Source organism: Barbus barbus (genome assembly GCF_936440315.1).
Source record: "Barbus barbus genome assembly, chromosome: 22".
NCBI classification, from domain to species: Eukaryota; Metazoa; Chordata; class Actinopteri; order Cypriniformes; family Cyprinidae; genus Barbus; species Barbus barbus.
Window position 1 is genome coordinate 18,923,551 of NC_136750.1, and position 15,221 is coordinate 18,938,771.

A 15,221-nucleotide genomic window follows, 5' to 3' on the forward strand; every position below is an offset into this window, starting at 1 on the left:
AATCTGTTGCCTGGCTGTCAAGAACCAAAATTCAAAGCAGTGAGTAAGCGCTCTGCGCATGCGCAAACTGAAGAGGCCGCTCAACTTCTGTTCACGGCGCGCTGGAATCGCCATAACTGGAACCGGGGATTCGGTTTTGGGCTCACAGAGGTAAGATATTGGTCAGCTATTATTTATAACAGTTAACGTTGTATTTACAATGCACATAACTACTTTATGCAAGTAGCACTGGGGCTTTTTGCCAAGAATTATTCGAAGCGCTAGCTAATAGGACACGCCTATAGGACCGGAGCGTGTACGGGCCGCGCGAGGGTCTCGTCTGCGTTCAGCTCATATGGCTCTGGGGTATTTTTAGAACGGAACGAGGGTGCGTTTGGTCCAAGTTGACCGTTGATTGAAAGTCCGAGTCGATATTCAAAAGGCAACGTCCACTTAAACGAAAAACACAACTTTTTCGCATCACGATTTAGCCGGGGAGCTGGTAGACAGACAGGCAAGTGTTAGCACGTCTACGGCTAAAGCTAAAATGAATCAGTCTATAGAGAGTCCATTGAAACCCAGCTAATAATCATAGCATGGCTACTTTAATGGTTAGTAGCATTCTTAATCAAATAATAGCTGTAGTTTGACGGAAATTATTTTAAACACAATTTGGTCGCCTTCATATCGTCACTGACTGATTTGTAAATGAAGGTAACTTAGTACTTGCTAACCAACCAACTAGTGCTAAGAGTCTCTAAAATCCTTTAATGCTTTAACGTTAGTCAAAATTTGTCAGTAATGGAACTAGTTTGGTTAGTGTACGTTACGTTAGTTATTGTCATTCATACAATTAGCCTACTACTGTATGCAAGAAAGGGAGTTTATAGGGAGATTATAGGGAGTTGTCATCAACTGCTCATATTAAATATTAACACGTTGTATTCCAGAACTGTACTTGTTAGATGTAAACTGTTAGATATTAGAGAAATTTAAATGTTTAAGTTTGAAAAACTCCAGTGGATCATGGCCCAATCACGTGGTATATTAACCAGTCAAAGCTGCTAACAAATCCGTGGGTTGTTCAAGTCCATGAGCTTCGAAACAGAAAGGAGTTTATAAAGGTCCGTTCACATCAAGGACAATAATTATAACAATAAAGACTATCGCTTTAAAATCATTCCAAATTGAAAAGAATAGCGAATAGGGCACATACCACAACTATGACACAGAGGAACGATGTTGTATGATAAACGATAAAAACATTGACAGCCAACGATTTTACCGCTTTAAATCATTTAAAGCAGCTGACGACATAACTTTTATAATAAACAGAGCATTCGTGTGGACACTAGTATAGTTATCAGTACAGTTATCTATAGTTATCATTGTTGGTGTGTACACGCCTTAAAGGGACATTCCACTCTTTATGAAAATAGGCTAATTTTATAACTCCCCAAGAGTTAAACAGTTGAGTTTTACTGTTTTTGAATCCATTCAGCCGATCTCCTGGTCTGGCGGTAGCACTTTTAGCTTAGCTTAGCATAGATCATTGAATCGGATTAGACCGTTAGCATCTCGCTCAAAAATGACCAAAGAATAAAACTTGACTCTTCTGTTACATCGTGCACTAAGACTTGACGGAAAATGAAAAGTTTCGATTTTCTAGGCCGATATGGCTAGGAACTATACTCTCTATACTTCCGGCGAAATAATCAGTACCTTGGGTGCAGCAGGTGCAATGATATTACGCAGCGCCTGAAAGTAGTCCCCAGCTATATCATAACACAGTTATTGTTATAATTATCATCTTTAATGAAAATGGGCCTTTAATCCAGCCTTTTTGGTCTGATCTGCTTGGCTTTTTAATTTTGCTTGATTGATTATTGTTGGGATCTGTTTAATTTTTTTTCCCTAAAATAAAGCTGACATATACCTTTTGTGTCAGAGAAACTAGCATGCAGACCTCTTTAGAATTTTGTCTTTGAACTTCTGTTACTTCTGTGTTTGCGGTAGCTCTATAGCGTCACTGTTGAAGCGTAATTATTAGAGCCTGACCGATATGGGTTTTTGGGGGCCGATACCGATATTAGGGAGTAAAAAAAGGCTGATATCGATATATCGACCAATATTCTTTGTGTATATTATAGTACAGTACCAGTCAAAAGTTTGAACACACAAATTTCCAATTCCACAGGAAAACCGCAGACTTTGCAGCACTGGTGTCACTAAAGTGGCAGTAGCAAACAATGGAGCTCGCTCTGCTGGACAAACTAAGTAGGCTAATTAGCCTACACCATTTACAAGCATTTTATCTGCATTTTATGTTCTGTAAAAAAAAAAAATCATATCGGTGGCATATACGCTGATGCAGATATATCTGTGACAGGCTCATATCGGACGATAAATTGGTCGTGCTCTAGTAATTAGCTAGTGAGGTGGATTTACGTATTGTAGAGTTAACGAAAGTTATCATAAGCATTGTAATATCCTAAGCGGATGTCATGACAAATGATAGTAGACTGGGAAGATTTTAAAATGAGTGGTTCATTCATAAATTTGTAAGATCTTACCTTCATGCCGTGGAAATACAATCTAGAAGACAACAAGCTCAGCACTGAAAAGAGGTGTGGCTATATAAGGTCTTTAGTGCCAGAAAAGAAACAAACCCAACAGCGTAGCAAACACAATACGAATGATAGTGACAAAAAGTATATAAACTTAATGCACCCAAGTTGTTAGGTATCAATATAAGGTCCAAGATCACTGGTACTGTTGGCTCAAATAAAAGCCAGTGCACCTTTAAATGTAGATTAAAGTGTGTTTTTTTTCTGTCTTGTCAGTTGTTGTCAACCCTCAGTCTTGTCATATACATTGAGTCATTTATTCTGTCTCCACCAGTGCCTGTAGCAGGGTGAATCAGAATGGGAGACAAGCCGATTTGGGAACAAATAGGATCCAGCTTTGTGCAACATTATTATCAGCTGTTTGACACAGACAGGACTCAACTTGGATCGATATATGTGAGTATTGTATTAAGCTCTTTTCTTCAGGATAGTTCTCTCTTGACTAGTCCCTTATCCGAGAGAGACATCAAGTGGAGATGTTTTACTGTCTCTGCCTTGCAATCATGTTAGTATTTAAAGCGTCACTTGGTTTATGTCTTGCAGAGTGACGCTAGATGCCCAGTAACAAACAAGTTTTGTCGTGTGTTCAGGAGAGGAGACTTTTCAGGCCAGAAATGTGGTTCTATACTGGACCTTTAAAAAGAGCCTAAAGTCCTCATACATGAACCTATATTTTCAGCAACATATGTTAAACAGTATGTCAAACATAATGTTAAACAATACTTATATTGAGGGATATTTGTTGAGTAATTTTTTATATATATATATATATATATATATATATATATATATATATATATATATATATATATAATTTAATATATATTCATAAAAAGACTGACCATTGTACTGCTTTGCTGTCTACATTATGGCTGCTTTAGCTCAACTAAATGCTCTTTTTTTCTTGTCCTAGATTGATGCATCATGCCTTACGTGGGAGGGTCAGCAATTCCAGGGAAAAGCAGCCATTGTCGAAAAGCTTTCCGTACGTATTTGTGTGTTTTATTAGAGTTGAAGGTTGATTTAAAGGGATAATTCACCCAAAAATGAAAATTTTGCCATTAATTACTCACCCTTATGTCATTCCAAACCCGTAAAACCCTTGTTCATCTTCGGAACACAAAGATATTTTTAAGATATTTTTTATTTTGATTTCTTCTCTTCCACATGCATGCATCGTGGTACTGTTGTGAATGGCAGCGTAAACTGACCTGGAAGAGAAGAAATCGTTAAATAAATAGTTTTCTTTGTGCACAAAAAGTGTTCTGTCAGTTGCGTTGCTGTCTATGCAGGGTTAAAGCTCTCGGGATTTCATAAAAAATATCTTAATTTGTGTTCCAAAGATGAACAAGGGTTTTACGGGTTTGGAACGACATGACTGTGAGTAATAAATGACAGAATTTTCATTTTTGGGTGAACTATCCCTTTAAAGTAATTTGATAGAGTAGGGTTTATTTCCTCTAATTCATTTTTGAAAATAAAGGTTGCGAGTTTCCCCCACTATCAATCCAATAAATGAATAAATTAAAATAATCTCTCAAATTGACCATATATTGTGCATCCCCATTTAAATATTGATCAGATGTTTAATTACCGTATGCATCTTTCAGTTTAAACAGTAATTAAATACATTACTTTTTGTTATTTTTTCTTCAGAGCCTGCCCTTCACAAAAATAGCTCACAGCATCACAGCACAAGACCATCAGCCCACCCCTGATAGCTGCATATTGAGTATGGTAGTAGGCCAACTAAAAGTAAGTATTTTCTAAATTAAATTTTGACCTCTGACAGTTATGCTATGACAGCAGCGCTTGAAGTGAACACTTTAGACAAATATGTACGTGATAAGGTCTAGGAGGGCATTCTCCTCATTTGAAATGCATAACATCACCTTAATCCCAGTGGCATTTAAATCGAGAGCGGCCATGGACGGTTTAAGCCTCTCTCGATTGCCCTCTCGCTACACCTTACGTGACGTACTGCGTAGTCAAAGATTTTATAAGCATTTCAGAGCTGTAGTGTATGTGTGTTTGTCTATCAGGCGGATGATGACCAGGTGCTGGGCTTCCACCAGACCTTTCTGTTGAAAAGTATCAACACTGCCTGGGTTTGCACCAATGAAGTCTTCAGGCTTGCCCTGCACAACCTTTGAGCTTAAAGGCTCTCGGTGGTCACATGGCCTTTCCTCCTCCTATTAATGTCTGTAAGGACCTGTGTCCGCTTGGGTTCACGCACACCGTACGAGCTTCTCTACTAACGGCTTTAAGCTGTGTTCAGATCAAGCGTCTATGTGGATTTAGTATGTTGGGAATGCTATGATTTAGTGAATATGTTCATGCAGGTTTGCCTGGTGTGAATGAACGACTGATGCTACATCCCGATTCGCATACTATCCATCCTAAATAGTATTTGAAAATAGAATTAGTATGTCCCAAATCATCATATGTTTAAAAAAAGTATGCCAAAGATTCCCGGATGGTCTTCTACTTCCGGCTAGAATTCGAAGTGCAGATCGATGCACACTCTAACGGCTAATATTGCCCTCAACACATTGCGCTGTGGACAAGGATTCGATTAGAACTACAAACACGCATTAAAAGTGTTATAAAACTGCAAACATGGTGGATATCCGTGACCGACAGACGGGTAGAGAAAGGGATTTGAGTGATAATGTCTAACCTGATGAAAAAATATTTATTTAAAGTTATCTGCAGCAACACTGTGAACTTTTATAATGATACGTTTGGTCATTAACTTTGAAATGCATCATTATGCAAACACATGAGCAGAGTTCTCGGCATGAAAGACTCGCAATGTACTACTTTATTTCTCTCCAATACGGTAGGAAATCAAATTAAACGAAATGTGGATGATGTTAACTGTGACAAGATGATTGACAAGGCAGTTTAAACAGTTACAGGATGCAAGAGAGCGTCCATTAAAGACGCAGCTATGACTAAGTAGTATGTCCCAAAGCTTGCCTACTATTCTGCTACATACTCAAAAGTATGTACTTTTTGTTCACAAAAAGAGTACATACTTTTAGGGCATAGTATAAGTAGGCGAATTGGGACGCAGCAAGTGACCTTTGCTTTGTGACCATTAATGATATAATGTGTCCAACAACATTAAAAGCGGAGAAATGTTTAATTTAGTGAGCACAAACTCGGTGTGGTGACCCATTTCTCACATACTCTTTTTGCAGTGTGTATGCATTCTGTGTGCAATATGTATGTGATGGAGAAGCAGCATGGGCTCATTGTGCATTTGCAGTCTGCTACTGATCCATGGCTGTATACCACAAACACAACATTAATCCTTTATTCTCAATTCAAATCCAAATGTTGTTACTGAAAATGATTTTTCACAGTACACAATACAATCTTTCATTGATGTTCCCATTTAAATTAAATGAATATAAACAACATATTATTCAATGCATTTTATATATTAAGTTGCTCAAGCAAGTGGCAAAACATTTAAACAGACTATACTATAACTTAGTTTCTTGCGTTAAAAGGTAGTAGGCTATCACTAACATTTTAAATAAAAACCTACCACTGACAGTCAACTCTTGTGCCTTTCCTTTTGCATTTAAATCTTTATAACAAGCAATCCTGCCAGTCATAAAGAGCTTTGTTTTTGTTTTGTTTTTTACCTCCACGAGTGCCATTTATTATTTTGCCTCATTTACCTAAAAGTGCACTTTTCCTGGCTTTAAACCTAACTAAAAAGCAATGCGTTGACTGAAACACAGTAGATTTAATTATATGCATTTAGGGTGTAATTGCTACATTTTAGTGTCGATCCATGTTCATTTTTTACTCTAACAATGCGCTGTCACTTTAATTCAGTGCATGCAGGAGAGCAAAAATAGATTGATACAGAAACAATCGCTGCAATGCTGCATACGCAACACTCCTGGAACACATTGCCAGACAGCATCCGTGTGCAGTGTGAATGCTCTAACCTGTTAACTTGGGCACGTAAAAAATACCTCATATGCACTGCAAACGGAGTATGTGTGAAACGGGCATAACAATCAGCTTTTGCTTTGACCTGTCTTTATGTGCATCTAATATTTTGTAATAAAGAGTTCCTTCACATGAAAAACTAACGTGACATTGTTCAAAATGGGTGGAACATTGGTGAAATACTTAGGATCAGATGTGTTTCTATTGAGCTTTTAGATTCTATTTATAAATATGCAGCACAAATTAAGTGTAAATGAGTAGGGATTGAAAATTGGGGTAAAATAAGTGCTATAAAATCATTATTTTGAATTACTTTTTATATTTTCTCTCTAAGTATTAGTAATTTTGTTCTTTTCTTTATTAGTTTTTATTAATTTTTTTATTTAAAAGTTTTTCTTTTACTTGATTTCAGCTCTCATTTTAATGAACAAAAAATAGTTTTAGTTGACTAACAACACTGAGTACAGTGTGTGCTAAAATGACAAGAGTTAACAACAGAGTCGAATGGGTTATCTTGCACAAAAAGCATTTTATAACCTTGTGACCTTGTTAAAATTACTGTAAAATGAATTGAATAAAAACATGTCATAATAACCTAATATATGGCCAGATTACATTACATAGGTGATGCCTTGTCATGGATTTAAGTATTATTATTGGGGATTCATTAATGAAGATCATTTAAATTCAGTTTTAGGCTCAGTGTTTATGTGAGAAACTGACCCAAATTGCTTAGTACCACATTTTGTCATGTTTTTATTTTTGGTTTCACCACCATCAGCCAAAATATGCTGTAATTATGTAAAGATATTGCGTCCTTAGCTGGGAAAAAAGTGGATATTTTGTGACAGACTATCAGCCTTTAGTTTGGCGTGATTCCTTAATGCAGCTTTTACTGACTAATATGCTTTGAAACTTGCATGTTTTAGTGTAATTTGTATTTTTAGCCCGGATTTAATTCCCTACTCCTTAATGAAGTGTTACAGTTATATGAGAGCCTCTGCCTAAGTCTCCTCTGTGTTTCTGCTTTGTCAAGGCAGATGATGACCCCATCATGGGATTCCATCAGAGCTTCATCCTGAAGAACATTAATGATGCGTGGGTTTGCACCAATGACATGTTCCGCCTGGCGCTGCACAATTTTGGTTAAACGCCCCATGGCTAGCAGGAGGGAAGTGGGGGAAGGTGAAGGATGGGGTTCTGCCCTGATGATGCTCGAACCTGTCAATCAGCCCTTCATTCATCACACTCTTGAGAAATGCCACCGGATTACAGCAGTCAATCACAGAAAACATGCAGGCATATACAGTACTGCCTCTACTCCAGAAATGACATGTTTTTTGCTGAAAGCCCACACATCCATCAAACTGACCCTCTTCCTTCGCCAACCTGCATGATGATGGGGAGCTTAAATATCAGAGGACGCTCTGACCAGGACAAATACATATTAACCTAACCTCGGCTGTTTGATATTTACATTTTAGTTGCTGATTTTGACTTTGAAATAACAACCGTCTTACTGTCTTTCTTTGCTTTAGTACAAAGTGTGTTCAGCTTGTTTTAGAATATGCTCATTGAAGTTTCATCTTTTTTTGTTTTCGCCCCACTTGAAAATTGGTGTGATGTCAGGTTGCTCTAGGTATCCAAAGAACACCACCCTAATTTCCCCTTCCCCTCAGACCAGTGTGCTGCCCACTTTCTGCTCACTGCTCTCTGTGACAATTTCCAAGCCACGATACACAATAAAACCTTTGACTTTTTCTTAACAACGTCATCATCTTGTGCATCCCCCTGTCTGGTTTTGCGTCTACCTTTTTTTTCCCTTTTCTATGCTTGCCTGTTTGTGTTTTTGATACTGCCTCATATTAGATCATCACAATAAGATAATAGATTTATTTGAGCAGAGCAGAAAACTATGGAGCTGTTATTTCTCTTTTTACAGGTGGCTAGTGTTTCTTGAAGCACTTGTTTAGACTTTTAAAAAATAATGTTGGTTTATTTGGTAGAACATTTTTTGCTAAATTTTTCCTAACCCTAAAAATGGTAGACTCATAAGTGGATGCTCTTGTTAAAAAGAGCAAAAATCATAAGCATCCACCACTTTTGCCACATAAATAAAACAAGTTTTGCTAAGGTTAAGAAAAAGCTTGAAACAAGGGGAAAAAAACCCAGATGAATCTTAGTGCTTTTATTCTTTGATGTACCCTTTGTTTTAGTTCCGAGGTTTAATTTCCCCAGTTTTCCATTGATAAAAATCTTGAAGATGTGAGATGTGATGTTTCATACGCTTGTATGAATGTAAATGTCATCGAGTTTGCAGTGTGGCCAAAGCTCTTATTACCTTCCATATTTAGGCTTATACTTTGACTTTTTCAGTACAAGAAGGATCACAGAGACAAAGCCTGAAACATGACTAATTGTGGGGGGAAAAAAAGATGACTATTTTCTCATTTCCACAAAATGTTTACACGAAAGGAGTTTTGTTCATTGTTTAGGATTAGAAAATCATATTCACAAAATATGAAGGCCTTTGTGCCAAGCGATGGTACAGATATTTTAGAAAGATGTCTTCTGCATTATAGATTTTTGCACTGAAATATCTAGATAGATCTGCTAGAACAGGGCTGTCCAAACTCGGTCCTGGAGGGCCGGTGTCCTGCAGAGTTTAGCTCCAACCCTAATTAAACACACCTGAAGCAGCTAATCAAGCTCTTACTAGGCATACTAGAATCTTCCATGCAGGTGTGTTGAGGCAAGTTGGAGCTAAACTCTGCAGGACCCTGGCCCTCCAGGACCGAGTTTGGACAGCCCTGTGCTAGAACATCAGTATAATGAGTCACATTCTTGCATTATATTTTTGCTGGAATACATGAATTGTATGCGTACTTAATGCTTGCTTGACCCTGCAGATATCCACTCTCTCTGTGGTTTAAGCGGAAGAGCAAAAGAAGACTTGATTTTCCCAACAAAAGCAACAGTGATACAATGTGAATACAGTAAGAGACTACTTCAGCTGCCTACATGTATGTGGAAATAAAGGAGATCAAAGTAAAGTGTGCTGTTATGTTATTTCTATATGTGGAAGGTGATTTTCTGACAACCGCTTATATAAAAAAAAGTCATGATAAGTTTTTATTATTATAATAGCACGCCAGTAAAACATAAATATTAATTTATCTCTAAAATCAGATTATCGTTTAAAAAAATAATTCTAGAGTGATGTAGTGGTTCCTGTCAAGTTAGGTGATTCACTCCGGAACCGAAGAAATCCTGCCAGCAGAGGCGGGGGAATGCAATGCAGGGAACTCTCGGCGGAAGTTGACGGACGATTGCAAGCGTTTATGAGGGGCGAGCTCAGACACAAAATTAAACTATTGAGAATTTGGCAGTTTCCAGTGATTTAATCCCCCTTCCCTACTCTATGGCTTCTGGTTCCAACATGGATATAGAAGGCGCGACCCAGCACCTTCGGGACATCTTAAAACTGGATCGTCCCGGTAATTCGGCCGGTAAGTTGCCGGGGAAGGGAGCAGCTAACGTTAGGCCGCGGCGCGTTGATGCTACGCAGCGCTGGATTTCAGCGCGAGACGCCTGACTACAGTAGCTCAAAAACGCGGAACAGCGCTAACTACGTTTTATAAGTGACAAACATCATGTTTTGTGTATTAATGTGATTAAATAAAATGAGGGTTAGTGTAGCATGTAAGGTTTCCTGCTGGCGCATAAGTTCAGTGTTAATTGCGACATGAGCATAAATATTATTCAAGAGTTTAATGCATTTCATATGCATCACTATGCAGTGACTTGATAATCGTGACATTATAGGTTTCTGAGAGAAGACATGTCAAGTCAAAAAGACAAATTCAACTTTTTGTGCATCATTACAAGGTTATATTAGAACAATACATAATGTTACACACATCTGTATATTTATCATATAAGCACACATCATATATACATATTTATTTATTTTGAAAAAACATAATATATACTAATGGGAGGGGAAATGTTAATTGTACTGAAAGTCATTAAAGTAATAGTCAGAGTGTGCACCAGTGCATTTTTACGACTTGATTTATCAGTCATTTCATTCCACAGAGCCGTCTTTGGTAGAGAGCCAGAGAAAACCATCTTTCAATGGAGAGTTGAATGGCATTCTTGGAGCGGATCTTATTGGAGCAGGAGGACTTGCAACAATGGTGGTGCCAACTGCTCACAACTCAGACAAACTTAATGGACAGGACACACAGACTATGTATGTTTTGCTGTCATTAACACTGTATATTCTGTTCAACGCATTCTTTAGCAAACCATTAATGCTATCATAATATCATTATCTTCTTATGAACTCTATTGTTTTTTTTTATATACTAGACTTAAAATGTTTTGCTTTATAATATTTACACTACCATTCAAAGGTTTGGGAACTATACAATTTATAAATTAGTCTGGTTTGTAATTTTAATATTGTTTTCTATTTTAATATATTTCCACATTTAATTAATTCCTGTGCTGACAAAGCTGAATTTTCAGCAGTTATTACTCCAGTCTTCAGTGTCACATGCAGGGCATGCAAAATTTCAAAATTCCTAGTAGCCCCTCGAGCAGGTACTCTTCAAATTTTGGTAGCACGAAAATTAATTGAACTCTCATAAAAAATAATATTTTTTTTTTTAAATATAGAAAATCAGATAGGAGTCTAAATGTCAGTCAAAAATATTTTCAGTACACAAATATTAAGGAAGAATTTAAAAAATAATAATTTAAGGCAATTTATGACCCATTTTAAGAGCTGCACAAGTAAAATGAACACAGTATGAGCGGGGTTGGACAATGTCTATGGTAACATACAGTATTAAGCCATAAAATGACATGATTTGCAGTTCAGATACAGGTTTCACAAAGACAAAAATCTTATACAACAACGTTTCAGCCTTTAGGCCAATTTTATGAAAAGGGATAAATCAAGCATATCAATTATATTAATTTAAAACGAATAAATGTTACTGTCTTGTTTAGATATTTAGAAGGCACATTAACTTCTTTCTCATTTACAACACTATGTGATTGCTGCTTAAAAACCAGGGTCGATATTTGCATTGATCTGACCATAAGCAGCAAGAAAGGCTTATTAGAAATGAAAATTCATTCTCTGCCACGAGTGGCGCTTTATGAGCGGCTTAATATAGCGGTTATTTCCTTCAGGGAAATTCCTTGATAGCAACTGTACACAAAGCACCTGCCCATGCTCATAAACGCTGCTTTATCAAGCATCATAGGTAAGATGGAATAAAAATGCCAACGACACGTTTCTGGGGACAGTCGGTTCCCTTCAGATAGCCTACATTCACATAAAGACATCCGTGTTTTGACTTTGAAATGTGCAGCATTGCCTTTTGAAGTTTAATCCAGCTGTATCGCCATTCTTGTCTTTCCATCCCCAGACCTTTTGAAATTATAGTTAAGACATTTCTTATACCATGTAATGTATTTAAAACTTTTTATGGCCTTAAGTTTGATACAACTAAATTGAAGAGTTTTTAAGGACCCGTGGAAGCCCTGTATTTAAGATAGCCCGTCGGCAGGGAGGTGATTCATTTTGGTAGCCCGACTGGAAAACATAATAGCCCCGGGACGTTGGGCTAGCGATTTTGTGAGCCCGACGATTTGGTTCTCAAGAAACATTTTTTTTCTTATTAATAATGTTGAAGATAGCTGTGCTGTTTAATATTTTTGTGAAAACAGTGGTGAATAGAAAGTTCAAAAGAACAGCATAGAAATCTTGCATATATATGTGTATATATATATATATATATATATATATATATATATATATACACATATATATATATATATATATATATATGTGTATATATGTGTGTGTGTGTGTATATATATATATATATATATATATATATATATATATATATATATATATATATATACACACATATATATACATACATACATACATACATACATACATACATACATGTATGTATATGCATACAGGTGCATCTAAAAAAATTTGAATATCATGGAAAAGGTAAAGGTATTTTATTTTTTTTTTTAATTTAAAAAAAGCTGAATTTCTTATATTCTAGATTCATTGCACACAAACTGAAACATTTCAAGAGTTTTTTGGTTTTAATTGTGATGGTTATGACTGAGGCCCTGTTTACACTAGTACGTTTTCGATTTATAACGGCATTTTAAAATGAAAATGATCCTCGTCTACACTGGAGTTTTCACTGCGTTTCAGAAACGGTCTCTGTCTACACTACCCAACCGAAAATGCATGTCACATTACCATTCATGCAGGTACAACCATAGATTTGTATAAGTAGATTCTCTGTTATTTAGATGGCGAATATGTCTGCGTGCTTGGAGCGGTCGAATGGGGAATCTGCCTATACATATCTATGGCTATAACAATGAGCATGATGTTATTGTTTACACAGTCGTCAATGATATGCAGAGAGAATGTGGGCAACGCGGGCCCATTCACTGGAAACTGAATGTGAAACGCAACCCCAGAGTTTTTAAACTAAAACAGGGTCTGCACTGCAGCATTTTCAAAAGTCTCCGTTTTCTACCTCAAAAATGCTGGAGTAGTGTAAATGACAGGCGTAACCATAGCAAAAGTTATGCGTTTTAAAACAAAAACGCACTAGTGTAAACGGGGCCTTACAACTTGGGAAAATTTAAAATTCAGTATCTCAAAAAATTTGAATATTCCATTTTGAACTTGATTAGTTTTGAGCATAAATACTGGGTACCTCCTGGGTTAGTTTTGAACATACAACCACAATTATGGGGAAGACTACTGACTTGACAGTTGTCCAGAAGACGATCATTGACACCCTCCACAAAGAAGGTAAGAGTGCTGTATTGAAATATATTCATAGAGAGTTCACTGGAATAAAAAAGTGTGGTAGGAAAAAGTGCACAAGCAACCGGGATGACCACAGCCTTGGGAAGATTGTCAGGAAAAGCCGATTCAAGAACTTGGGAGTGGACTGAAGCCGGAGTCATCGCATGAAGAGCCACCACACACAGACGTCTTCAGGAAATGGGCTACAGCTGTCACATTCCTTGAACCAAGCCACTCCTGAACCAGAAACGACGTAAGAAGTATCTCACCTGGGCTACGGAGAAAAAGAACTGGACTGTTGCTCAGTGGTCCACAGTCCCCTTTTCAGATGAAAGTAAATTTTGCATTTCATTTTTGGAAATCAAGGTCCCAGAGTCTGGAGGAAAAGTGGAGAGGCACAGAATCCAAGCTGCTTGAAGTCCAGTGTGAAGTTTCCAGAGTCAATGATGATTTGGGCTGCCATGTCATCTGCTGGTGTTGGTCCACTGTGCTCTATCAAGTCCAAAATCAATGCAGCCATCTACCAGGAGATTTTAGAGTATTTCATGCTTCCTTCTGCTGACAAGCTTTATGGAGATGCTGATTTCATTTTGCAGCAGGACTTAGCACCTGCCCACAGTGCCAAAACTACTTCTAACAGGTTTGCTGACCATGATATTACTGTGCTTGATTGGCCGGCCAACTCGCCTGACCTGAACCCCATAGACAATCTATGTGGTATTGTCAAGAGGAAAATAAGTAACATCAATAATGCCTCAGCAGTGCCACAGGCTGATCGCCTCCATGCCATGCCGCAGTGAAGCAGTAATTCATGCAAAAGGAGCCCCAACCAAGTATTGAGTGCATAATTAAACCTACTTTGGAGATCTTGAACATTTCTGTTTTGTTAATCATTTTTTGATTTGATCTTTGAGAATTTGAGATACTGAATTTTTTATATTCCTAAGGTGTAAGTCGTAACCATCAGAATTAAAACAAAAAACCTCTTGAAATATTTCAGTTTGTGTGCAATGAATCTAGAATATAAGAAAGTTAGCTTTTTTTTAATTAAATTGCAAAATATAGACCTTTTCCATGATATTCAAATTTTTGTGAGATGCACCTGTATATTAGAGCTCTATAGTGTCAAATAAATTAATATATCCTGTTTTTTTTTGTTTTGGTACCAGCTTCCTTTCAGGAGAAGATGGGTCCACCTGTGTCCCCATCAGAGCAAACAATGTTGAAATTGTGTCCAGTCGTGACTCTAGTATTGACAGTAAGGCCCGTGGCAGCAACCAGGTGTGTAAACTAATGAACTTGTGCAAAAATCTTTATTATTGGCAGTTCAGGGTTTCACTGTCATTGAAAATCTAGGAAAATCATTTAATTTTTTTTTTTGGTGTGTCCAGGTGTGGAAAAGTAATTTGAAAGTAATATAATCTTGAAAACTTCTACATTTCTAGTTGGTAAAATCTTCCACTAGTGATCGGTTATGAAATATTTACTTGGATAGAAATCTTTATATAATGATTTTTAAAAATTAACTATTGGAAAAGTCATAGAGATTTAATATGTCAAGATGAGTGGAAAACCTAGAAATTGTTTTGTTCTCTAAATCTTTTCCTTATGACTTTTCTTATAGGTTAAAATTCAGCCAGTGGCCAAATATGACTGGGAGCACAAGTACTACTATGGCAATTTAATAGCTGTGTCCAACTCATACTTGGCTTATGCCATCAGAGGTCAGTTTGCACACTGTCTTTGTCTATGGCTCATTTAGCACA

At 37.1% G+C, this 15,221-nt stretch overlaps 2 protein-coding genes across 14 annotated transcripts in view; both read left to right on the forward strand.

Annotated features, from left to right (window-relative positions):
* Positions 1–38: 38 nt before the first annotated feature.
* Positions 39–9,631, forward strand: LOC306888173 (nuclear transport factor 2). 12 transcript variants are annotated; one of them, XR_013785722.1, is made up of 6 exons: positions 39–150; positions 2,881–3,002; positions 3,520–3,591; positions 4,263–4,361; positions 7,618–9,193; positions 9,390–9,631. XR_013785722.1 is itself a non-coding variant. In XM_079446338.1 (5 exons), the coding sequence occupies exons 2-5, from the start codon at positions 2,904–2,906 to the stop codon at positions 7,729–7,731; spliced, it is 384 nt and encodes a 127-aa protein (XP_079302464.1). In that variant the 5' UTR covers positions 39–150; positions 2,881–2,903; the 3' UTR covers positions 7,732–9,631. The 12 variants fall into 12 exon arrangements, 7 of the variants coding, with proteins under 7 accessions (XP_079302464.1, XP_079302468.1, XP_079302465.1 ...); XR_013785723.1 differs by having other exon boundaries at positions 7,618–9,169; positions 9,374–9,631; XR_013785724.1 differs by having other exon boundaries at positions 7,618–8,885; positions 9,374–9,630.
* The window catches only part of LOC306888172 (enhancer of mRNA-decapping protein 4-like), a 32,534-nt gene continuing 26,882 nt past the window's right edge, over positions 9,570–15,221 (forward strand). Inside the window, exons 1-4 of one of the 2 annotated variants that reach the window (XM_079446337.1) lie at positions 9,570–9,577; positions 10,680–10,836; positions 14,625–14,736; positions 15,080–15,179. In XM_079446337.1, the coding sequence (XP_079302463.1) occupies positions 10,778–10,836; positions 14,625–14,736; positions 15,080–15,179 (271 nt within the window). In that variant the 5' untranslated portion in view covers positions 9,570–9,577; positions 10,680–10,777. Of the gene's footprint in view, positions 9,578–9,883; positions 10,091–10,679; positions 10,837–14,624; positions 14,737–15,079; positions 15,180–15,221 lie in introns of those variants that run through there. The other variant, XM_079446336.1, reaches the window with a different exon arrangement.

Excerpts from the sequence above, each read along its gene's own strand:
- LOC306888173 (XM_079446338.1), top strand. The coding sequence starts at position 2,904 with ATGGGAGACAAGCCGATTTGGGAACAAATAGGATCCAGCTTTGTGCAA. Across the intron at positions 3,003-3,519 it reads CTCAACTTGGATCGATATAT|ATTGATGCATCATGCCTTAC; the intron begins GTGAGTATTGTA and ends TTCTTGTCCTAG. Across the intron at positions 4,362-7,617 it reads TGGTAGTAGGCCAACTAAAA|GCAGATGATGACCCCATCAT; the intron begins GTAAGTATTTTC and ends TGCTTTGTCAAG.